The 26,467-nt window shown below is 37.0% G+C and overlaps 1 protein-coding gene across 2 annotated transcripts in view; it reads left to right on the top strand.

Annotated features, from left to right (window-relative positions):
* Nucleotides 1-26,467, top strand: part of fras1 (Fraser extracellular matrix complex subunit 1) — a 104,970-nt gene that overhangs the window by 43,611 nt on the left and 34,892 nt on the right. For both annotated transcript variants that reach the window (XM_052557053.1, XM_052557052.1), the window contains exons 13-29: nt 1,197-1,343; nt 1,906-2,040; nt 6,610-6,753; nt 7,849-7,989; nt 8,596-8,736; nt 9,905-10,072; nt 12,848-12,988; nt 13,098-13,241; nt 14,660-14,815; nt 16,381-16,527; nt 17,628-17,774; nt 19,961-20,101; nt 21,014-21,154; nt 21,325-21,465; nt 21,594-21,864; nt 23,024-23,108; nt 24,962-25,282. In XM_052557053.1, coding sequence (XP_052413013.1) covers nt 1,197-1,343; nt 1,906-2,040; nt 6,610-6,753; nt 7,849-7,989; nt 8,596-8,736; nt 9,905-10,072; nt 12,848-12,988; nt 13,098-13,241; nt 14,660-14,815; nt 16,381-16,527; nt 17,628-17,774; nt 19,961-20,101; nt 21,014-21,154; nt 21,325-21,465; nt 21,594-21,864; nt 23,024-23,108; nt 24,962-25,282 — 2,711 coding nt within the window. The remainder of the gene's footprint in view (nt 1-1,196; nt 1,344-1,905; nt 2,041-6,609; nt 6,754-7,848; nt 7,990-8,595; nt 8,737-9,904; nt 10,073-12,847; nt 12,989-13,097; nt 13,242-14,659; nt 14,816-16,380; nt 16,528-17,627; nt 17,775-19,960; nt 20,102-21,013; nt 21,155-21,324; nt 21,466-21,593; nt 21,865-23,023; nt 23,109-24,961; nt 25,283-26,467) is intronic.

The raw sequence follows: 26,467 nt of genomic DNA, 5'->3' as shown, positions 1-26,467 counted from the left end.
AAATGACTGATTTTTCTTTTATGAGAAAAATCATTAGGATATTAACTAAAGATCATGTTCCATGAAAATATTTTGTTAATTTCCCACCATAAATATATCAAAACGTAATATTTGATTAGTAATATCCTTTGCTAAGAATTCATTTGGACAAATTCAAAGGCGATTTTCTCAGTATTTAGAGTTTTTTTTTTTTTGCACCCTCAGATTCCAGATTTTTAAATAGTTGCATCTCGGGCCAAATATTGTCAGATCCTAATAAACCATACATCAATGGAAAGCTTATCTATTCAACTTTCAGATGATGGATATCTCAATTTTCAAAACTTTTACACTTTAGATCTTTAGTGGTTCAGATTCACATATATGTGGTTTAGAGTGAATAAAATCAGGTACACTACCGTTCAAATAATTTTGAGTCTTGAAGACATTTATAAGGTTACAAAGTATTTCAAATTCAAAGGCATGCTGTTCTTTGGAACTTTTCATCAAACACTCCCAAAACAATGGATCAATTTCCAAAAATATTAGGAAGTACAAGAAATGCTTTTAATGTCAATATTAGAAGAAATTCAGCATTGAAATACCATGAATAGAGTAAATTTTTAAATATATATTAAAGGTATTTAAAGATTTGCACAATAACACTATTTCTAATATATATTTTGATCAAATGAATGCAGCCTTGGCAAATATAAAATACCTAAATTAAATGTATTTTTAGAAATCTTACAGATCCGAAACTTTTTGACTTTTTGAACGTGTATATGGTTTAGTGAAGAACTATGTTTAGATTAATTTCCACACTATCCACAAGCCTAATTTAAATGTAAGTATTTTAATTAGTTGGACGTGTGACAGGTTTTGAGTACCTGTAATTGCTTAAATAGCCCTTTGACAATAATCATGTTATATTGGCTATGATTAAGAACAGCTTTTCTTAATTTAAAAAAAATACCCAAAGCATTCACAGTAAATGGTACTTTAATGGTTGTTCTTTAATAGGTAATAGGTTTAATAGGTTTGCCTTAGGAAAATGCAAATGTACTGTCACAGCCGCCAACTGGTTCTATTTTATTAGAGCAGAGGTGATAATGATAAAAGAAGTCTGTAAACAATTCTAATTTGAATGTGTGTTTGTAAAGCAGCTTTATGTGTCATCTGAGGAGTTTGACTGTGTTTCGTGTGTGTGTCTGTAGCAGTGCAGTGTCACAAGGACTGTTTGACATGCTCTGGCACACCAGATCACTGTGACAGCTGTCAGGACCCTTCCGCCCTGTTGATGAATGGACGCTGTCTGCAGTCATGTCCTGAAGGATTTTTTGCTCAGGGCAAAGTTTGTGCAGGTATAAACATACTTTAAAAAAAAAAAAGTATTGTGTTTTACTTTTATAGACCACGCTGCTTTTGTTGCACGAATTGCTTTTCTCCTCTTCATCTCACTTACTTTTTTACTTGATCCTCCTCCTCCTCCTTCTAATTTCCATCCAACATTCACACACGTCTGGCCTAAACATATTTTTACCCTATGATATTTTAAAATCCTCAAAACGCCCTCTGCTTTGGGTGACTTCCATAAAAAGCTAATCCTATAGCTTTGTTGGTTTGTGTGTGCGCGTGTGTGTGATTACTGTATGTGGATGTGCATGTACATGTACATGAGTCATGTTTGTCACAGTAATTTCAACAAGTCAAAACACAGACCGGATCCTACACTGGAATTTCCCCCCACTTTGGAGGGCTATAGCATCATTTGAAAAAATCTTTAAAAGCTGCTGTACTAATTCTCTCACACAGAATCTCCATTAATGTATCAGGACTTTGTACCCAGCTATCACATAGTTATTTGATATCGCAGCAACGAATTGTATGGCCCAACCCTCATCACCCTTCTCTTTCTCTTGCCAGCTTGCCAGCCGTCATGTGCCACCTGTGAGAATGACTTTGAATGCACAGCATGTGGTGGGTCCTTTCTCCTTAGTGGCAGGCAATGTGTGAGCACCTGTGAGAGAGGTCTGTTCCTGGACCACACACGCTGTCTCAGTAAGTCAACTGCAGTTTACATTTCATTCACTTTTATTGTCTAGACTTTCTGTGGTACTGTTTACTTTTGCTGTACTTTTATGGCTTTCTTAGCAGCTTTAAAGGAAGTGTATATATATTGCATCTCAGCAGGTAGCTCTTGAGGAAAGATGGCAGTAAAACTGTAACAAAACATTACTTATTCGTTTGTTGAGCTATCGTAGAAATGTTGCCCAAAAATCATGTCTTAAATTATATCAATATATTATATTTAAACATATCTATATAAATGTACAAATATATTTTATTTAAATAGATATTAAGTTGAATGATAATTGTATATTTAATATATGCATCTGTATTAAATATATACAATACTATTATTTGTTTTAATTTATATAATGTGTGTAAAAATATATATATTTACAGCCTTTTGGAAGTGACTGTGATTTGGTACATTTTGTATTCAGCAAGAATGTATACAATTGATCAAATTCGAAGTAAAGGCATTTAGAATGTTATTCTATTTCAAATAATTGCTGTGAACAGTTGTCCAAGTTCACTTTATTCAAAATGTTTCAAATGTAATCATTAAAAGAATTCTGAAAAGTCATGGTTTCCACACTTCATTAAGCTGCACAACTGTTTTCAAATGTTTCTTGAGTAACAAATCAGCATAATAGAATGATTTTCTGACCATTCTTAAGGCGGTCGCACACCGGACGAAAAGCGCCGCGTCGCGCCACATGTAGGACAACTCAAGGTATCGCACACCGGATGCACACATTCTATATGCGTGAGCTCAATTTCGCAGCAAGATGGGAGAGTTTTAACTTCATCTATTATTATTATTTTAAATATATGGTTTTAATTGATAAAAGCTGAGTTTTGAACGTTAATTAATGAAAAGAATCTGTGTTATTATAATAAGTCTGTTATTGTTTTGTTGTATCCGTTGTGTAGGCAACTGTGCAGCTGAAAACGTAACCAAACACTTTGTAATGTTTTATTTGAATGAAACAAGTGTACTGTATTTTAATTTCAGTTTCAGTTTATAACATCTGGGTTTTTTAATATAAAACTATGCAGATGGCACTCTGTGGCGCGGCAGAAATTTGAACAGCGTTCTGAGTTGTAGCTGGGCGCCGCGGACAGACGCCGAATGGCGCCGCCGGTGTGTGTACACCCATAGAGAATAATGTGTTCGAATTTTAAAGACGTGGCGCGACGCGGCGCGGCACTGCGCTTCTCGTCCGGTGTGCGACCCCCTTTAAGCAATGGCTGCTGAAAATTCAGCTATGCTATCAAACCAATAAACTACATTTTAAACAGGTTGAAATAGAAAATAATATCTTATATTGTAATGATAGCAAAAGGACCCAGTTTATATATTTAGATGTGGAATTCCTATTGTACAACATTTTGTGTCATGTTAGCTCTTAAAGGTCGATTTCTTCTTCGTTATTAAAGCCAGATGGAGCTTTACTGCATCTGCAGTGCATTCACTCCTTGCATAAGGATCAACATCAAGACATGGGTACCTGATCTTGTCAAGCTACCTGACTATAGCAATCCAATCTGGAGGGAATCATGCATTAGTGACCTGTTAACTGGTCTGTGACTGGGACCACTAGACTGTACAGCAATTACCCGTCCCCACTCTCATTCAATTTCACACTTTAATAAGCCTCTCCCATGGATCGGACTACATTGTTCTACAAGTGACAAGATGGAGAAGAAATATCCAGCTTAGGTTGAGCCCATTATAGTGGATTTAGCCAGAATGAGTCTTACTGAGTAATTGAATGTGGAAGATTTTTATTGTGGCCAAGCGATAACGATTCATTCTCTTGTTTCAATCTCTGAGTTAATTAGCTGAGCTAAAAAATGAGGAAATCTTAGAGGAAGCCCTTCATCTTTTGTTCTCTTTTTTGTCTCTCTTTGTCTGTGCCTTTCTCCTTTTCTCTTTTACATTTTAAATTATGTTATAATAGAGTTAAACATTTTTTTTAATCTCATGTTACATATAAGGTTTGCTTTTTTTTAAACAAATTACTAACAGACCTTACCAAACACTTCTTACATGGCACAACTTAAAGAGTTGTGCTGACAGACATGGCCAAGTGTTCTGTCATTAATTCTTTCTAGCATGCCAAGCTTTTTCAAATCCATTGAACACAGTTACCTACATCTCTTGTTCACACTTTGTTGTTGGCTGTCAAAATGTTTGGCCCCGTTCCAGCTTCTCAGGGTTCTGGGCCAGTTTGGTGCCAGTGTGTCTGAGTCTGTGGAGAGGTGCCATGTAGAACCGTGAATGTTTCACATGGGGCGCTGTGCCCAGATTTGTAGTTTAATCCTGAGCACTAGATTCCCACAAAGCATAAGAGAAGGTGTCTCATGATGTTATTGCTGCACAACATAATTAGAGACGGTTTTCACAGATTCCGTGGCATTTGTAACAATTTAAAATCATTGATTATTCATAAGGTAAAAAACCACAGTGCTTGTACATAAATCTGAAAGACATTTTGACATAAGGCATAATTAATTGCATGTAAAATAAAACATTAGATATGAAGTAAGTGGTTCTTACTAAGGAAAGTATCAGTATTTTATTTTTAAGCACTACATTTTAATGTGAAATTTATCCCTCACCATTTTTGGTGTGGACATGAATGACACCAACTGTGTGGTTTTATAAGAGGTATGATGTTACTTTTTATGTTTTAAATGTTGAAAACAATTGTGCCAATGAATAGTTTTATGGAAACTGGAAATTTTTATTGTTTTTCTGCATTTAAGCTTTCAACAGCATTTATTTAAAATGTGTAACTTGTTGGAGGTACATCTAGAGACCAGATTATCAATAGTGATTTGGTGGACTACGCAACAGCATAGCACCTTAAAATGTTACTCCACCACAAAATGAAAATGTTGCCATTAATCACTTACAGCCATGTCGTTCCAAACCCACAAAAGCTTAGTTCATCTTCGGAACACAATTTAAGATATTTTGGATGAAAACCGGGAGGTTTGTGACTGTCCCATTGACTTCCAAGTAAATTACACTGTAAAGGTCCAGAAAAGTAGATATCGTCATAATAATCCATCTTCCATCAGTGGTTCAACCTTAATGTTATGAAGCGATGAGAATACTCTTTTTTACACGAAGAAAACAAAAATAACGACTTTATTCAACAATTTGTCTACTCTGTGTCTCTCTGCATCATTGTAGTGCCATTTTGGAGAATATCCGCTGAACGCAAGCAGATACACTCAACACAAATATCAACAACACACATACGCTTTGTTCAAATCAAAGTGTAAATACACGTAGAAAACATATCCTTATGTCACAGCTGACCCAGCATAGCATACACAGTTTGAGTTCAGCGGGTGTTCAAAATGATGCGGAGAGACAGAGGAGACAAAATATTGAATGAAGTCATTATTTCTGTTTTCGCGTACAAAAAGTATTCTTCTATCCTTTCATACAGTTGAAAATTAGGATTAATATTATTTGCGAGCACCCTCACAATTTTCCGAAGCACCCTCAATGATTTGGTTCCGAAACCAGGCCTGCCAGAAGGTGATTTTGAATAAATGCTCAGCTTTCTCTCTCTCTCTCTCTCCGTCTGAAATAGAGATGATAGATTGATGAGATTTTAAGGCTTGTGTGATATATTTATGTGGAGCAGTTCAGTAAATTTGCTAAAGGGAGATTGAGTTAGTGCCCTGGCCCCTGACTATTCAAATTTAGGTCACTTATTTTACAAAGCAAATATCTTGAACTTAACCCATGTGGGAAAAACTAAGAGAAAACCCTCCTTCCAATATTTACCCAATGCCCAATCAAGCTTCCCAAATATTGGAAAAATACGACAAGCCAGTGACAAAAAAAGAAAGAAAAAAAGATTGGGCCTAAAGATAGATTTATTGGCAAAGGTTGTATTTGGTGTTTAGATATCAGTGGGCCTTTGGATATAGTTGTACCATCTTACCAAGGGTTGATTATAAAAGAGGTTTATTCTTTGTGGAGATGTATTGGTAGCACTTTATTTTACAGTCCTTTTCCCCATGTACAGACTATGTACTTATTATAGTAATTACAATAACTATGTAATAATTAGGTACTTACCCTGAACCTACCGCTAAACCTAACCCTACCCCATGTAGTTACCTTGTGTTACCAGAACTTTCTTAGATAAATACACTGTAAGTACACTATAAGTACATGTTAGTACACGTACTGTAAAATAAAGTGCAGTCGATGTATTTGTGTTATTTGTGTCACTATGTGTTTTAATGCACATATTCAACATCGTATGTACAGTATGTGATTCTGTATTTGTCATTCAAAACGTGAGACTTTCCTTTATATATGCAAATGTGTTCTGCCTCAGACCTCAGAAAGGTCATCTTTTGTTCTTTTCTGACTGGCTTGTTTTCCCTCGCAGTCAAAGTAAATTCCCTTTAATTCCTCACAGAAAAGCCACAACACAGCACTAGAACATAACGTAATCTTGTAATTCTGCCTTATGCTGTTTGTTTATTAGATTTTGAATATGTTATTGATTTCTTCCTCTTTAGGTTGCCATGACTCCTGTTCATCTTGTCAGGGGGCGGGGCCTCAGGATTGTTTGACATGCTCAGACCCCTCCAAATTACTGAAGGATGGATTCTGTGTTTTGGATTGTGGTCCAGGCTTTTATGCTAATCAAGGCAGCTGTTATGGTATGACTGGCAGAACTGACATCTAATTACTCTGTGTGGTTTGTTTTAATTAAAGCATTTTGATGAAACAGATTTGCTGTACACTGCACTATGTTTTGCCCAGATTTCATCCAGATTTGCAGTCTGAAGGTGTCATCTCTAGTCGCCAAACTTCAGACCCAGTCTTCAGATTTTTAGCTGCTGGAGTTGATAGATTTCACATTGCCTAGTGTATGATTCACACATATTTTGTTTTTAAGCTTGATACTCCATCCAGTCGGAGCATATCAAGCATTGATAACTCATCCTGCTTTTATTTGTCACACGTCTCCTATAAATGCATATGTTTCTGCATGTGTTTGTTGTGTTAGCAAAATTATGATACCATTTTTATTTTTTATTTTTATCTGTTCATAGTTGTGCAGTGTATTCTAGCCTTACAGTGCACAAAATCATTTGAATTCGTTTTTTTTTTTTTTATTATTTGAATATAAATAGGAAATATTTAGATTTTGTATTGAATGGATGTAGCATTTACTACTCAGATTTTCATGGCATTTATATGGCCTTATTCGTTGTCTTATCACTGTTGATGATAATATCTTGCCATGAAGACACAAAAGCCTGCTTCAGAAATGTCACCTCGAATACATTTACGCTTCACCTTGACAACCCTACAGCAAATGCAGAATGACAGTCTAAATGTGTATTTTACAGAGAAAGATCAAGCTTGTCTGAGAGAACTGTGGGAGAACATATGAGAGAACTGTGTTGAGTTTTTGGGTTTCTGGCTATGGGTAAAAATAGATAATGGTTTGAGCAACGAAACAGAGTGGGCTTCAAATCCTGTTTCGACCGCACTGATTGGAGTGTTTTGAAGCTGCTACCACCGATCTGGACGAACTCACAGAGACTGTAACGTTTCTGTGAGGATATATGCATTCCTGCCAGGACTTATTTAACATTCAACAATGATAAGCCACGTTTAAAGCGATCATTTTGATTGTGATATTTTAGTCATGAGGTTGCACTAGTTCTTTAATCCAAATGTTAGGTGTCTTCTTTATGTATCAGTTGATGCAATATTTTATAACAAATTTTTATATCCTGTTGTAGCTTGTGACCCTTCCTGTGCAACCTGTCATCCTGACAACCCCAGCTGCATGAGCTGCCCCCCTGAACATGCACTGCATCAGGGGAAATGTGTACCACAATGTCCACCACAGTATTACAAGAATGACCACGGCCGTTGCCAAGGTGAAGAGTTTTCTTGCACACATTTAATATTTTGTTCAACACGTCCATGTAGGTTTACTGGCAAACACAAGCTCATAAATCTCTTTTCCTAGCCAACTGAAAAACCATTCTTTCTGAAACCCATTTTCTTTGCCAGAGATGATTCTTTGGAATGTTTCCCTGTCATTTGGAGTCAGTCCCTTGAAATGTCTTACCTATGTTTTCAGAGGAAAACCACATGGGTTAGAAAATTGTCATGTCTGGATATTAGTTTGATGCATGATTTTGAGTTTAAAATGTTATCTTAAAACAGTCAAGCCTAATCCTGTATTGTACAGTCAATTTGCATTAAATTTTTTGGCAAGCAATTTTCTACCTAACCAGCTAATAAGAAAGTCCATACATTATGTTAGCTATTGCTGATTGCAGTTGAGAGGACATTCAGAAGTGGCAAATTGACCATAATACCAGAACTTGAGATGTGCTATAGCAAGACAAGTTACATTTTTGCTGAACGGGTTTGATGAAATTGGCCCTGAAAGGTTATAAGTTACAAGAAGTCCTGGTTAGTTATGCTTGTTCTCATCTCATGGGATTTCTATTGCTATGCCTATGCTATTCTTCCAGCCTGCCACAGTTCGTGTGCATCCTGCTCAGGGCCAGCTGTGTCTCACTGCACCTCCTGCTCAAAGTCTCTCATCCTGAACCAAGGCCAGTGTGTGGAGTCCTGCGGAGAGGGCCTGTTCTCCAGAGGGGGACACTGTCACAGTACGACTGCGTTTCTAAAACTCTGATATTCCTCCCACTGTTACATAATTATGTGGTGAAAACTGGGTCATGATAAAAGAGAATCAATCAAAGATGAGCTGTCCAAAAGTGTTCTTGTGGAATACTAAGCAAAGATTTGGTTCGACCATTTACTAAATGATGCAATGTATCATTAAAAATGGATTTTAAATTTGGTCAGAATTTTAAAGAGATCCAAAACTAAATGGAGGGACAAGTTGCTTATAGTTGAAGATAGACCTATAGATCGATCTTTATATATATGTTACATTGTAAGGTAGTGTGGAATGTGAGGATTTTTGTTCAGTGGGTTATGAGTTACCTGTGTCAGTTAAGTGTAATGGGTCCCCTGCCCCGGTATGTCAATCAGTACTGCATTGCGGGTGAGTGTGTATGTGTACTGAATACAGATTACCTACTCTCACTCTGTGTAGAGATTCAACCTATTTGTTCACAGAAGTGTGTGTGTGTGTCGTATATAGACTGGATGCATATAGATATATATCTACACTGAAGTGAGTTGGTAGGGATTAGGAAAAATATACACTACCCTTTGAAGAAATTGATAATTTTATTCATAAAAAAAAAAAATACATTACATTGATTTTTTGTGTGTGTGTGTGTGTGTGTGTGTGTGTGATATATAGGGTTGCAAAAAAAATATTTCAAACAAAGGCTGTACTTCAAACTTTTCTTAAAGAATAAAAAAGTGGATAAAAAAAACTACCATTGATTCTACAATTCATAATCTTACTGATGCCAAACTTTTGGTAGTCTACTAAAATGTTTAGTAAAAGTAGGGTTAGGTTTATGGCTTGGGGGGACTGAAATGTCATTAACTCTGTTAAAAAACAATAGTCAATGTAAAATTTCCCACCATGATAGAAAATCATAAGTGTGTGGATGTAGCTTGTGGTCCCCTTGCAAAAGCAGCTTTAATGTCTAAACTATCTAACTATAATTATGAGGTATACAATTAAATGTCTAAAGTTTAGGTTTATTCTAAAACAATTTTATGGAGCATAAATTAAGGTCGGTGATAGTCAAAGAGACATTCCCTTTTTGATACAGTGCTGTGTGCAGCTTTCATGTGTGCATGAACTTTGCTTTTTTTTTAAACTCTTTTCAGCATGTTTCCTTCTCTTTTTAGGGTGTCATTCATTGTGTAGGGTCTGTGTGGGTCCGGACTCCTCAGACTGCATACAGTGTGTCAAACGGGAAGAGGTCCTGCTGCCTAAAAATGGACATGTCTCTCACGGGTCCTGTATGTCTGCCTGCAGGCCACAGCATTACCTTGACGCAGATCGGACCTGCAGAGGTGAGCAAACAAGACATATTCTTATATTTCTCTCTGATGATGAAGACACACATGCTAATTCTCAGTAGCTCCCTGATTGTGAAGTGATGGCAAGAAAAACGCTGGAAAAAAGAATGTGCATGTCGTTGTGTTGAGTGACGCACTGCAGGTTGTTTGCACTAGTTATTCCCAATGTCTTAATCCTCGATGACTGAAGAGCTGCAGTTACCTCCAGATACACCAGAGCTGTTGTACAGGATTTTAAACACCCTGTGGAGAACTCTGTTCATTTTTAAATTTAAATCCTGACCAAATCCTGCCAAAAATAAAAGAGCTGATCTTTTGGAAAATAGTGCGGGTGTGAGCCGTCATACACAAACCCAGAAATGTGTTACATTAAAACAGTATGACAACATCTGCTTGTGGTATATTCCTCAAGGACTGCAGGTTTTCTGTAGTACCTCCAACACCTCACCCCCACAGCACGGAATAAAATTTACAGTTGCTTTTACAGTCACGTTGTATGGTTTCTGAATTTTACACGGTGAATCAGTTCTGTATTTATGGCGTTCCCACATGCTGAGAGCTTCACAGTGGTGTCAGATATGGTGTATAAAACTTTTATTTGTCAGAATATGATCAGTTTCATTCTGCATTTACACCTAAAATAGCTCACAATGAAATGTTGTATTAAATCAAATTATTTGGTAACAGTTTACAATAGGGTTCTGTTGGTTAATGTCATCATGATGCATATCATGTAACCAGTTAAATTTTAAAATCTCTTCATAAAAATACTGTTAATTTAAAAATAATATTTGTTAAAAAAATATATTAATATACGCGTGTACAAACTAATATTAACCTACATCAGGAAATGCTTTTAATTATTGGTCCTTTTTATAACACACCATATAGACATATAGAATGCATTAACCAATTAAATCATATTGTAAAGTGTTACCAAATCAATAATAATAATAAAAAATGCATTATTGTTTTAATTGACTTAGAAGCACATCACTGAAGGGGGTGAGAATGTGGCCAGTGGGCTGTTCATTCAATGGGTCCACTGTCATGAAGCTCGCTGCTATAATAATGACAAGTGCCTCTTTCTTCAATGGAGACCTTTGTGTTGAGCCAGCATGCTCAGACAAAATGTTGAGCTTCCTCAGGGCTACTTGTCTGGAGTGTGTGTGTGTGTGTGTGTGTGTGTGTGGATGTGTTGATGGATCAGATATCCTGCAGAGGAAATTCCAATCTGTAAATCCCTCTAAAGTCAGTCTCTCTGTTGGACTCTGTATGTTTGTGTGTTAGTCTTACTCAATAGGGAGACAATATTTAGATTGGAACGTGACTATTGTGTGATATCAAGAGCCAATTGAAATAATTTCAATTATTACTTATATTTTGTGGGCAACCATTAATACATTTACTAATAATGCTGTGGGCTACTGCATTATTGCATTCTCAAATGCTTTACAAAGAGCCTACTTGGTTAAAGGTTAGAGTTGGAGACTTTTTGTTTTAAGGCTGTTGCATAGATAACTAGGCAAATCAAAGTAAATATGCAATGGTTTTTTGTACATGTGTGGTTAACTAATGACATTTAAGTGTGGTTCTGAGTGTCCAAAAGAATCCAAATACCTTTTAGGCCTGTTTTAACAAACAGTACAGTAGCCTCTCACACTCAGCGTTTAAAAATCGATTAAAAGTACATTAAAGAATTCATCCCATCACTGTGAACCCTCAAAACTCATGTATCATTCCCAATATCCTGGCTTCATTTCAAAACACACCCCATGGCTTGAAATGTCATTTAAAAGAAAAATGATCAATATTTGAGGACTTTAGGCATATTTATTGTGCGTCTCTGAATTGCAATAAAAGAAAGCTTAGCCCTGTTTCCCCTTTCACTGGGTAGAATACAGATTGCCTGGTTTAGTATTTAGCACACCCACTATTTTTCTTTGGGGAATGTACTGAATTACCTTTTGTTCTGATTGACAATGAAACCTGGCTGAACAAATAAATCATTTAAAGAGGAGCAGATGATTTGGGTCGTAGTGGTGGATGGCTGTTGACACCTGTGTTCTGAGGGCTTTACTCCGAATCGAGGAGATTCTCAAGAGCCTCTGCATCTTTGTATTTTCCAGTGATTATGTATGTTTGTGTGTGTGTGTGTTGTCTGCATGTGTCTGCCAAATGTCTCTCACATTTAATCTGGGAGAGTAGTGGAGACGAGTCCAGACTTCACACCCGTGACAGGCTTTCTGTTTGGAGCCCACTGCTTTCATTCAGCTGTGTGCACATGGATCAGCTTTCCGCCTTTTTAGAGCAAATGCATTTTTGTCTAAATATACGAACTAAAGGCAGACTGGACATCATTTCTACAAAACTGTTGTCCTGAGCCCCCCGAGATGAGGTCCGCTCTCTGATCCTCCTCGTACATGTGGAGTGCTCAGCTTTGAAAGTTTAGTTTTTACATTTATTTAAACTTTTATTAAACCTTTAACATTTTATAACTAGGATGTTTGAAAGACATCTTTTCAGCAAGGCTGCAATTATTTGATTACAAAACAGCAAAGCGTTATTAAGTATTACAGTTTATATATTATATTATATTATATTATATTATATTATATTATATTATATTATATTATATTATATTATATTATATTATATTATATTATATTATATTATATTATATTATATTATATTATAATCTGGTACAATGTTTGAGTTTGTGTACAAGACTTTGACTAATATCCCTTTCTTTCTCGTTTTCTCTCTCAGAATGTCACGTCTCATGTTCAGGCTGCACTGGTGGAAGTTTCCAGAATTGTACTTCCTGTATACGGCCCAGTGTCCTTCATCAAGGGCAGTGTCTCGATAGATGTCCCTATGGTTTCCATGTTCAGGACCATACTTGCCAAGGTGTTTTTGGGTGTTATTCAGTTCTGTTCCGAAGGCTGTGTCCTTGTGGATTAGTACAATTAAGTAGATTATTTTATGAATGTAATGTAGTTCATTTGTCTCCCTTCAGCCTGTCATCCATCATGTAAGACATGTACGGGCCCGTCTCAGGCTGACTGTTCTGCTTGTCCAGCCCACGCCAGTCTCCATAACGGCTACTGCCGAACCAGCTGCCCTGAGGGCCAGTACCTGAATGCTGTGGGCTACTGCATTGGTGAGTCAGTCTTTCATCACCAAAACATTCTTAAAAGGCTTTCAGGCGACACCTTTGATCTTAAGTCAAAACACCAGCTTGGGTTTAAGGTGTCAAATGGGCATTTTGCCTTCAGGGGAGGATTTGGTGTTCAATGGGCATGTCAGCCATTGTTGTCAATGCCAAGAGTACATAAATGGGGAAATATGTTAATTCTTTTGTCGAATGTGCTCAGAGCTTTATTTCTGAATCTAGCTAATTCTGTTATCCGGTTATTTGGGTATTAATAAAATGTGGCTGAAGTACCAGTCTGTGTCTGTGTCCGGATTAAACCATTAACTATGACTTTTCCTCAATAAACTCCTAATGTGCTGCTTATTAATAGTTAGTAAAGTAGTTGTTAAGTTTAGGTGCTGGGTAGGATTAGAGTTGCAGAATATGATCATGCAGAATATGTGCTTTATAAATACTAATTAACAGCCAATATGTTATTAATAGGCATGGTAATAATCAACTAGTTCATATTGAAAATAGGTCCCTATACTAAACTGTTATCCATTTTTCCTCATGAAACCTATTTATGCATATGTTACCACTCTTTTAGAAAATACGGGCCATTTAAAATCATTCTGCGTGCTGCCTAACATGAAACTTTTCTAAAACTGGTGTAAACTTGTATTTTGATGTCTTGTTGGCATGTGATGATTTATGTGACAGTGAAAGGCTCCTAAAGGCAAGCTTGAGGACTGATATATATTGAAATGGTTAAGGTTAGATGTTCTGTAAATATGTCCTTGCAGGTGTAAAGTGCTAGAGGAATTGTTCAGAAAGACTTTGACACTGAAATCTCAAAATATATGCAGTTTATCTGAAAAACATGAAATATCCACAGACAATAATTATCAGGACTCGTTATTGTCAGCATGTTGAAATATACAGTATGTTTACTTTGTTGGAACATTTAAAAGAAGCTTATTCTCTTTTTCACAATTTCTCAGAGCTCCTTTTTTATCATGTGCCGAAGGTTTCAGCAGCATTTTTTACTGTACTGCTTTGCCTCAGAAACATTTCACAGACCTCCTTTTTTGTTTAGATCTTGTTATATGAGTAAATAAAGCATGAACTATATGTATAATTCAAATAATCTGTACTGATGCCTCTTGCCTGAGAAATGAGCCAGCGAGGATTTTCAGGGGTTGATATGCATCTCTTTATTATCAGCGCCCTCAGCGTGTCCATGGCAATGAAGCCAGTCTGCTCTCACAGCTGATAAGGAGTCAGAGAGGATATACAAAGAACACAGTGTTTACTTTTACACCTTTAGAACATTTTGAAGATAAGAATCTGATAAGATCTTTTATCCTCCATTTCCTCACTTCAGTTCAGAACGTTCTTATGGATATGCATAATAATGTAGGCTCACCGTCTGTTTGTTTCAGAGTGTGAGGAGGGATGCCAGCGGTGTGTAGCAGACCTGCAGTCTGGTTTTGGCACTGTGTGTTTGTGGTGTAAGGTTCCCAGGATGCTGTTGCTGGGAGATCACTGTGTATCACAGTGCCCACCCAAATACTACCAGTGGCACGGAGCTTGCAAAAGTAAGTAAAAAAAAAAAAGAAGTGAATTCAGAGCAAAAAAATCTAATGTATTCCCACAACCAGGCTACACATGATCCACTGCATTATTATGCAGAACAATCAAGTAATAACACACATCAAATTTGTAACTATGAAATATTACTTATTCTAGTGTCCCTTATATACAGTATAGGAAATCATTTTGTGTCCTTATTATAATGTGCAACAAATGTGATTTGCAATTATTTTGTGAAATAAAGCAATAGCAATATTTGATGCTGCAAACTACAAGATTAATGCATGAAGTCAGATTTAATTATGTTTAAGTAACAAATTAAGAATTCACATGTTCACATGACATCTAAAACATGTTTATGAATAAATAATGAGAGCAATGGAGCTATGCTGTCCTGTGTTTACACAACTCCCCCTGCTCGCGTTTTTTCTCAGATTGCCTAATTATATATAGTCATAAATTAATTTGAAAAGTAGGCCTTCTGAGCAAACAGTAAATTGTATGGTTGCAATCTGATTTGGATTAACTGACTGTACGTAGCGGGAAATACGTTCAAGTGCAACCCTAATCTGCATCACATGATGATAATTCATCACATCTTTCAATATCATCTAACTGTCTTCCTCTGAGAAAACATGTGCTGCTTTATTTCTAGCATTGAGCTTCATTATGTAGATTGAGCATCATCAGTCACACACACAGCGTCTAATCTCAGTGCCAGCATTCTCTTTATACACTGCTTTGTCATTCTACATGATCTCTCAATGTTATATAGCCGGAGCCTCTGTTTTCATAACCCTGATGCAATTACCTGTGATGCTTTGAGAGTGGCTCCTTTGCTGACAGTGTAGATGAGACGGTGCATTTGTTTTTATTAGGGAGTGTGATGTAGTGCTTGGCTTTAATGCAGAATCTTTTAAGATGCTGAGGTGATCTATAAACTGTTATGACCTTCTTTAATTGCTTGAAGGGAGTATGTGTGTACGCAAAAGTGTTTTTTACGCGATTGTTTGCATATAACACTCTATGTGCATTAAAGACAGAAGACCATCAATGGAATTTATTTGCACTTAGCACTGCCAAATGTCTTTGGCCTGTTTGAAGGTGATATGTCAAGTTGACAGCAGACTAAAAATCATATGTGAATGGAAATTTCTGGGTACAAGTTGGATGTCAACAGTATTCCTTTCAAGTCTTCTGTCTTTATAATACTGTCATGAAACGTAAATGTCCTTGGCAACAGCACTGATTAAAATGTCAAAATGAATAGAAGTTGCTCTATTTTTCAAGCTTCAATGGTTTTAATAACCTTTATCTGCTAAAACCTGAGTCCTGTCTGAATCAATCGTGTGAATCTTTTATACAAATTAAATACAACAGCCGTTCACAGTGTATATATAGTCCACCTTAAAATTATATAGTATTAAATTAAGGTGTAAATTAAGCATTACTTATCATATTTCCAAAGTTGAGAAACATTTGACATAATTATCTTATTCTCATTATCATAATTCTTATTGTTCTTATTATCTGGTCATCATTCTTGCTGTCTTGTGCCTGTGTTCTCCAGAATGTCACACTTCTTGTGAGGAGTGCAGTGGGGGTGGTCCTCACTCCTGTACTTCCTGTTTGGCCCCTGAGGTTCTGGCCCCATCAGGTCTCTGCAGCCCTCATTGCCCAACTGGATATTACACAGATGAAAACAGGGTGTGCCAAAGTAAGTACACATTTCCTTAAAGGTGTCATGAACTGAGAAAGCAAAATTCCCTTGATCTTTAGACATAAAAAATAAATTAAATAAAAAATTAAATGTATGCATTTAGCAGACGCTTTTATCCAAAGCGACTTACAGTGCATTCCGGCTATCAATTTTTACCTATCATGTGTTCCCAGTGATTCAAACCCCCAACCTTGCGCTTGATATCGCAATGCGATAACCAATTGAGCTACAGGAACACTATATATATAAGAGGTCACTGTACTTTAAAAACATCCTGTAATTTTCAGAACTCAAAACTTTCTCATTAGTCTAAAAACAGCTTATATTGAAGCCAGTCTGCCAAATGACAAGTTGTGAAATGTGTCACTCTATAATGTAACAGTGTTGTTAAACACCACCTCTGCAAAAGAAAATCAACGCCTGGTTTACATCGCTGCCTGTTTAGCCCCACCCACCGATTCACACGTAGTGTAAATAACGAGAAGCAAATACAGGTCTATGCAGAAATCAAATGATAAGCAATGCTCTTAAGACAAGACACTATGCAGTTCAAAGTTTTGGCATCGCTTCCTTCTGATCCCAACATTAGGAAAGAGTTCAAGACCTTTTTTAACGATGTGCCAAACTGCGTCAGTAAGAACTTGTTTATTTGTTCATGTCATTTTAAAGTGGATTTGTTTGCAAGCAAGGCATAATTTGAAAGATTGAAACTAAAAGAGGATGTTGTGCTGACTATATTGGATCCAACAGTAATGTCGCAACACACAACTGTGAGTAACTGTTTTTATAATGTGGTTACTATTGCTTTGACAGGTATTACAGATCGTTTAATATGTACTGAGTATTTATGCATTTTTAACCTAAATCTCAGCAGTGTCCATCTGTGAAGGATGTAGGCTGTCACACATACACAGCTGTTAGCCAATCATAGCCATGGGCATTTACTTCCAAATCTACAATCCGCCGTATCTATTCATAAAGAGCGTTCTGATGAGAGGGATCAAAACAGGACAGAAAATAGCCAGTTATTTCTAAATTAGAATGTCCAACCGAATGTCTGATAAGTATTGATTAAATGATTATTGTGTGTGTTTCAGTGTGTGACACTCAGTGTCTGAGCTGTGAGATGGCGGGTGTGTGTACATCATGTAGGGATCCAGCTAAAGTTCTTCTGTTTGGAGAGTGTCAGTATGAAAGCTGTGCTCATCAGTATTATCTTAACACCACCACACGCACATGCAGAGGTGAGTCTCAGCCTGGTTTCACTGTTGAACATGGAATAATCTTCATTTTGACTACAAATTACCCCTCATTTCCATTCCTGTATTGTTAAACTACACTATTTCTGTTTCACTGATTCTTTGATTTGTATGTTTGTTGTATTTATGACTTTTGTAGTGCTCAGAAGCCAAGATTTTTTTGGTGCTGTATAGACATTAAACATTTATCATATAAAGGCTGAAGTTCACTACACAGATCTCTCAGAAGGTCACAGTGTATGATGGACCCAGACTTTTTCTGGAATTCATCCAGGCAGAGGATCAAACATGTTTGATATTTTGAGGCGATTTTAGAACACATGTTGTTTTCATTTGTCACGTGTCTCCTAGCAACAAGGCGCATGTTTCTTCTTGAACTTATTATGTGTTATCTTGAGCTTGTGATTTTGAAATTCTGGTAGTGATGCCCGGTTTTTCTCTGTAATCACATACAGTTGGTGAGTGTAGGATACATGGTGTCAAGTCCATTATACCTAACATACTCACACAGAACAGCAGGGGAAAATAGGATACGTTTTCTAGTAATTAAGGTCAAATATATTTCATAGAAGATTACTGTGGAGACGCTAGCAGGAGTGATTGCAGAGAGGATTGTTTTTCGTTAATAATTGTGGGTGTGTTCAGATCTTAATGCGATGTGGTTTGGGATTTGGATGTTGAACATAGACCCCATACCGTGAGACCTTTCATTTTGATGGGATTTGCAGAGGAGATCAAAAGGAGATACTGTAGAGATTAATTTTTGTCCCTTGAGTTTTTGGATGTGTGTGATCTCGAGTGAAGCAGAAAGAGAGACATTAATAGCAGGCATATGAATGCTTTATTGGCATTTTTACCCCTGCAGTACAGTGAATGAAGGTTACCTTGATGATATTTGGAGGGAGCACTTTAAGAATGATGCAACATTGTTTGTGTTTTTATGGATTGGTAATGTGAACGCAGGTTTAAATGTCATATGGACAAATGAGCTGCTTTTATGGACACCGCAGAGGTCTAAATTTGACGTTGTGTTTAATGAGGTTAGCCACTGTTCTTCTCAGTTAAATGTTTGAAATATTTTGGGAGGATGATTTTGGTGAATGAGGGAAGAGATGATGAGGTTATATAGATAGAGCACAGAAAGAGCGTGATGGGGCTTTTTAATGAGCTGAGCTGATTTAGAGAGCGGAGGTCTGCTGGTGAGTTATCAAACGGTCGGCTAGCGCTCTCTTTAATAGATGATTTGAGAACTGAAACATTGTCTCTCTTTCTCATTGTAAGTCAAGTGGCGTATTGAAATCCCTCATATTTCTTTTTTGTACAGACACTATTCGAGCTTGGTTTTTCAGGTAATTTCAGCCTTAGACGATGACACTGTGTATTTTTGTTTTTTATAAATTTCATAGTTTAATATATTTAACATTAAATTCAAATAAAATGTCCCTTGTAAAACGGATTGTTGTTTTAATGGCTTTTAGTTGGTCAATACAGTTTCTGATTAGATGAGCTGTGTCAAAGTGGTCTTTAAATAAAACTTTCTATGTTAATTAAATATTAAGTTACTGCCTTGTTAACGGTAAACATTGGTAAAAAAGCAAGTTTTGATCTTGTAACTTATACAAACTTTTACTGTGCCTGTTCCATATAATTGACTGGTATTTTATTATTTAGATCTGCCTCCATCCAATCAGTAACTTACAGATAGAACAAAGTTCCCACTCTTTTTTCAATAATCTTGTTCACTCAGATATAAATACGTCACAGTGTGGAAGAAAAGATCTATCACTACTTATGTTATAATAACAAATGTGTGGCGTACTTAAGTACTTCACTTTGTGTTGAACACTCTTTACTTACAGTATAATCACTATAACACACAGCCTCTCATGACGCATTGCTTTATTAATTAGCATTTCTAAAAAGTTCTCCATTCCTGCATGCCATAATTGTTATTGGAATTTACATAATGAATTGAAAGTGATTGGTCTTTATCATGCATTGCCTTGGAAGCGTTGGTATTTTCTTCAACACATCCACATCTCGTTTCTTTCATGCTCTCTTATCTCATGGCCTTTTTTCTTATTTTACCCTCTTCCTCAATCACATTCCAGTTCATTTTATTTTGGTTTTATATCCCTCCCACTCACTCTCTCTTTCGCTGTTTCTCTCAGAATGCGACTGGAGCTGTAACGCGTGCCGCGGACCCCTGCGTAGTGACTGTCTGCAGTGCATGGAGGGATACGTCCTGCAGGATGGCATTTGTGTGCCTGGATGCTCACTCGGGTTCTACCAGGATGCTGAGAGATGTCTGAGTCAGTCATCAACAAAAATAGCAACCTTCATTATTAGTCCAACCAATCAATTTTCCAGCTCAGTAAACTTTGACATTTCAATCTCTCAGTCAGTTGTCACAGTCGGGGCCCTCTAATGTCTGCTGTATAGTGCCAGCATCAGTCGCTGTGCTATAGCCAAGGTTTAATGGCACTTTAATGGATTGATTTCAAATGAGACTGAAAGACAAGTCTATCAGCAATGTTGTAGTTATGGACTGAATTAAAGAAGCTCCTGACTGAAATTCACTTTCTTCAGTATTAGATATCAAGAAGTCAATAGTGTGTTGTAGTTATTTATTATTTAACTCACTGATACTAAAGCAGTTTGGCAGAATAAAGGGAAGAAACTAAATTTATGTATGTATTAAATGTTTTATATTTTAATCAGTTTAAAATGCAATATAAATGAGTAATGTTTTATAAATGCATTATAATAGTAAGATTAGTAATAATGTAATATATTTTGCACTATAAATGTAAAAAAAGTCTGGGGTCAGCAAGTTTTTTTATATAAATAAATGCTTACTAAATTGATTAAAAGTGACAGTTTGTGTTGTTACAAAAGATTTCTGTTCCAAACAAATTGCGTTCTTATGAACTTTTATATTCAAGGAATTGGGGGAAAATGTACTGTATTAGTTTCCAAAAAAAAAAAATATTAAGCAGCACAATTGTTTATAACTAGGTTAATATTAAGAAATGTTTCTTGATGTTTCTTCAAATCATCATATTAGAATGATTTCTGAAGATGCTAAATCTTCCCAACCCCAAATATTTTTAAACAGTAAATTTGAGAAAATTTCAGTGATAAAGTGATAGATGAAAACTTGGATCTCATTAAATATGAATAAAATGTTGTGTCTTTCTCTCGCTTGTTTTTTTTATGAACAGGCTGTGATGAACACTGCGAGCAGTGCCAGGTCCATGGCCAATGCCAACGCTGCCAGCTGCCATATGCCGTATTGAACGGGCAGTGTGTGCTGGAATGCGGCAAGCGCTACTTTCTAGATGCCTCGACCCGTCAGTGCACCGGTGAGTGCTGTGAATCTGGTCTGGGAGAGTGATCGTGACAGCCTAGATTGCCCATTTTGGCATCTTCACAAGCCTGCTAATTTAAGAGGCTCTCAGTATAGTGTCGAACTACCTGAGAGGGAACTATCCTACCTGAATCTGATGACAGATTGTCTGCTATTATTTCCCAGCATGCTCAGCTGGTTGCTTGGAGTGTGTGAGTGCAGGGGAGTGCCATGTCTGTGCTGGGACCTTCTTTCTGAAGGGTGGCCAGTGCATCCTGGACTGTGGTCATGGATACTACGCTGACCCCAAAACAAGAGCCTGCCTTGGTAACCCGACTTCACATATTTGATAGAAATGAATGCTTTTATTCCCAGAATTGTGGAAAATTCTGTAATTTCTAATACTGTTTAGACTGTAGGAGGGTTTGAACATCACGTCCCTTTTGTTTCTTCAGCAAACAGCCGCGCTCCATCTCTTTACATCAATGGCTCTCTTCTGGTTCCTATTGGTGGAGTTAAGCCTCTTGATCCAGCACTCGTGTCAATCAAGGATGCAGATAGCCAATTAGAGAGCATGTTGCTCCAGCTCCTTCAGCCGCCCAGTAACGGGCATCTCGTGGTCCTGGAGAATGACAGAGAGAGAGCACTGGGCAGAGACGACACTTTCACCTTTACTCAGCTCAAACGACGAGTCGTGCGCTTCATTCATGACGAAGAGCAGCCCAAGTGAGTATGTGTGTAACATGGAGTGACGGAATAAATCCGGGGTTGTTTCCCCAGGATATTTATTTTGCGCTCAGAAGTCATTAAAGACGTAATGATTCAAAAATAGACCAACCGATATGTCCTCGATCACCGATTGCATTACAATGTATTACTCTCATTAACAGCATTACAGTGCATTCATGCTGTCTGAGAGTGAAGTATGTGGTCTTCAGTATAGATGAACTAGATGATATATGAAAGTGTACTGTCATTCATTACATATTGTTTCCTCACTATTTATAGGTTATGTTAAATATTTCATTCCCCGTCTCCTGAAATATAACTTTAGGCGGCATCTCTTTTCCTCATTTCCTGTGGGATATGGCCCATTTTGGATAATCAGATGCTGTACAGGAGTAAAATGACCTTATATTAAGGCGAGAGGGTGTCAAGAGAGTGTGTTTTGGGGGATGGACTGATTTTGAGTAGTGTGCACTATTTATTAGCTTTAATTACCTCGGTGAAGTTGGTGAGGCATTTGACAGGACACACACACACTCACACTCCACGGTGCCCATAAGCCACAGCATTTGTGATGACCGTGTGGAAGTCACTAAGTCAGGCTGACTGATGACCTTCAGTTTTCGCTCAACTTTCTCACAGTTTATCTCCTTAATAGCTCCTCTCGCTTCCTTCTGCTCTGTGGTTAATTAACAAGTGAGTTGTGTGCCCTCACACTCTGGCTCCATTTTTCCCAAATGTATCACTTTTTCAGACTTAATCATTTCTCTTTAAAAGCCACTCAGTCTTTTTTCTAATTTTGGTCTCTGCCCTTTGCCTATCTGAGCCTTTTATTTATTGTGTCTTTTTCTGTTATTTTCGTCCACTTTACACACAGACACACGTTTGTTTTTGTCTCAATGTGAAATGAAAACTGTTACTTCCCATGGACTTGTATTGTATTGACTGTGCTAATAATTTTCATTAAGACATTATTTGCTGTGGTTGGTATTATACAACAGCTATTTAGACATTATTTAATATGTTTACCAAGCTGTTTTCTTTCAGCGTAGACCCACTATATGATTTCAGGTTTTGTAGCAAAATGTAGGCAAACCCTGACTCATTATTTATATGCTTGAATCTATTTACAGCGGTGTAATGTTGGCTTGTTTTGCAGAAGTGGGCAGTTCATGTTAAGGGCAGCAGATCCTCAGCTGTTCTCTCAGCCCCAGAGTGTTCCTGTGCAGGCGCTTTCCCAGCAGGTAAACACATGCACACACAAACACATCTTGTTTAAGAACACTGAATAATAGAGCTTCATTCTGCAGTCACAAGTCAGACAAAACAAAAAAGAGATGGGAGTCTGTAAGGACTAATGGCCTCATTTACTTATAATTGCATGAATTATTTCATATTTGTATGCACAGGATTAACCTTTTTCTAATGTTAACCAAGTTGGAATATTCTAAATGAGCATAACCATATAACCAAACCAAACTATATTCATATTAGGACTTTTCACACAATCTTTTTTTACAGCCTTTTGACACTCACTACAAATATTTAACACTATCTAATACGCATTTTCACTTTAGAGCATGTGCTGCATGATCCTTGAGCAATGCCAAGTGTGATGTCTTCCAAATCAGTTCATACGTCATTAACAAAATCCTAGGGTGAATATTTTTAGGGGATCTTAATTGCTCACATATATTTATTTCACACATTTTAGAGTGATAATAAACTCACTCAAACAATTATGTTGTCCCCAAAAAAGGTAATCAAATTAAAATCTTATATTTTAGCTTGTTTAAAGTGGCCAGCCTTTGCCCTGGATTTAGTGTATGCTCCAAAAATGAATGAATTAATTTAAACATCTTTACATTAAAAAGTTTAAGAAAAATATTAAATCAAGGCTGTCCAAACTTGTACTGATGCCTAGGTGCCTATAAAGTCTTACAATTCCTTTATCAAAACTTTATGGGTTTTGAAAAGTTCTTATTTCGCCTATGTAAAACTGGAACTCTCTGCCATATACTCGTCTTTGCTTACACCCATAGTCCACATCCTTGACACAGATTGACTGGCCATTATCCTCACTCTGAGGAGAGCATTATAGCTCATACTGAGCCAGCATCTCTTCCCATTCTATCTCTCACTCTCTGTGTATTTCTCATTTCTCTGCAGCATTTAGTTACACTTCATAGATACAGTCTCCAGAGAACTGCCTGTGTCTTGCTGTCTGACCTCCACCAGCCCAATGAACACACACACACACACATACAGAGAGAGAAACCTGAGCTCCCCGACAGAAATCGAAAGGATGTCATTGCAACAAATAACACCCAAAATACATTCCTGCCCCTCATGGGCTGATAACAGCAGCTCAAGATGTCAGAGCACGTCCTGCTGTTAAATGAGCAGTTAAAACTGAAATATAGAACCTGTATCTTTAAGCGAAGCGAGAGAGAGAGGAAATCAAATCTATTTCTATAAGATAAAGAGAGTTTAAAAAATGCAATAATCCCTCCCTGAGGGAAAAGATTGTCTTTTGGAAATAAACCGTTTACTCTTGTCTTCCCTTTGCAGTGGTAAACAAAAGTGGCCTGATTTTCTCCACAGATCTGTGCAGCAGCAACCTAATGGATGTTCATTAGTGTAAATTGCTTGAAACAAAAAGCATGTTGTGCATAAAATGCTTTGGTGCTCATGTGGACAACACAAGTTTGAATCTGCCTGCAGCATTTGCCATCTCAATTCTATTCAAACTATAAATTGGGCCAAAAATAGAAGAAAGAATTTATGGTAGATTCTAACAGAATTTTTATCCATTTATGTCCGTGCGAGTTTTATTTGGATCTCAAATGCATCGAACTCAGCCTTCCATTTCCCTCATTTTCACACATCTTGTATTTCATTTGAGCTACTGCGCTGATGGGATTCTCACCTCTGCATGCCTTAATTTACAAAATAAAAGTGGAAAATACTTTATGTAGATGCTAAGGACATTGAGGCTCAAATATTAAATGTTTTTCTTAGAATAGTTTATCTTTCCTCCAACCAGTTTCATCGAAACTAAGTTTGAATTCTGTCTTATTTTCCCCCCCTTTCACAGCCGCCCTCTGTGATCACCAACCTAATTCTGTACATTAACTCTGGTGAGACAGCCGTCATCGGCAGATCTGTTCTTCACATCAGTGACCTCGATAATCCACAAGACGTTTTCATCACGGTTCTGGATCCACCGCAACATGGCCACTTGACACACGTGCATGGTGAGGTGCAGGTAACCCATTTCAAACTGGAAGACCTGGATGGTGAGCAGCTGCAGTATGTACATGACGGTTCAGAAGGAGACCGGGACAGACTTCTGCTGCAGGTCAATGACGGGCACAGCTACCAGAACATCCTGTTTCACATCAGCATTGCTCAGAAGGTACAGACATAACAGGTTTTACTCTGAAAAAAAGATTTGCTGAGTGACCGTTCATATTTAATCATCATAAATGTGCTGTTTTTGAACTTAAAGCTGTAATTATTTTATAATTATTTATAGGCCTATCAATGTGTCATGTACTTTCATGTTAGTGTAAAAAATATTAAGTGCCAAAAAAGCAGGTCATCAGCTTTTCTGAATTTTGGACTTAGATCAAGGCTTTTTGGCTAATTATGGATTCCTGCACTCCGCATGATGCTGAAACACCTTGATGATTGAGCCGTAGGCTACTGCTAAATTATTTATTGTTTTATGTGTTATTTATGCTCACTATCATGATGAAATCACTCAAAAATAGTACAGTGGAAAAAAAAATAATAACATCATCACTTATTAGACCTAAATATATTTTTAATAATGTTCTAACAGGCATAATATAAAAGCCAGTTATTTGATTTTGGAAACAAAATGTTATAATATGAATAATAACACTAATATTAATAAGTATTAATTAAGTATAAATAGGTCTTTACATGCTTTCAGCCTGAGATGCAGAGATAGGCCTCAGCATCCAGCACCCACATGGTTATTTATACATAAAATGATATAGCTTCAGTTATAATTTTAGAAGGAAATCCCTTGCAGGTGGGGTTAATTGTTTTGGGTTTGAATCCCCTTCTTTAAAAGGTTTTAAGATAGAAACATTTCAAGTTCGGTTACAGATACACTTTAAAAGTGCGCTGTTGGTGTCTGTTTTCTTCACAGGATCATATGTATGCCTTGAGGTACTGATATGTACCCCGTAGATATGGCAACAATATGATAAGTACCACTAAGGATACAATTTTGCTCATTTTTTTTCTCAAAGTGCGGGTGCATTGAGACAATGGATAGATTCTGTGATATAGACTGAAGTGTTTTCATGACAGTATGAACATCAGCTCATCCCTCTCTCCATTCATACACACTTTTACAATCATCACCACCCCATTTATGCTTGAATAAATGAACCACCCCTTCCTGACTATTTGACATGCCCTTAGCCTGCTGATGTCTAGACAGATTGCAGCACTTTATTTGCTTTTCAAGCTCTGTCCCCACTTCCATAGACCCTTATCCACATATCTCTGTGTAGTGTCATCCGAATACACCTGCCTTGTTCCCTGCTGCAGCATGTTATCTAGT

The sequence above is a fragment of the Carassius gibelio genome, chromosome B5, assembly GCF_023724105.1.
Source record: "Carassius gibelio isolate Cgi1373 ecotype wild population from Czech Republic chromosome B5, carGib1.2-hapl.c, whole genome shotgun sequence".
Lineage (NCBI taxonomy): Eukaryota > Metazoa > Chordata > Actinopteri > Cypriniformes > Cyprinidae > Carassius > Carassius gibelio.
This window is presented reverse-complemented; position numbering and strand designations above follow the sequence as displayed.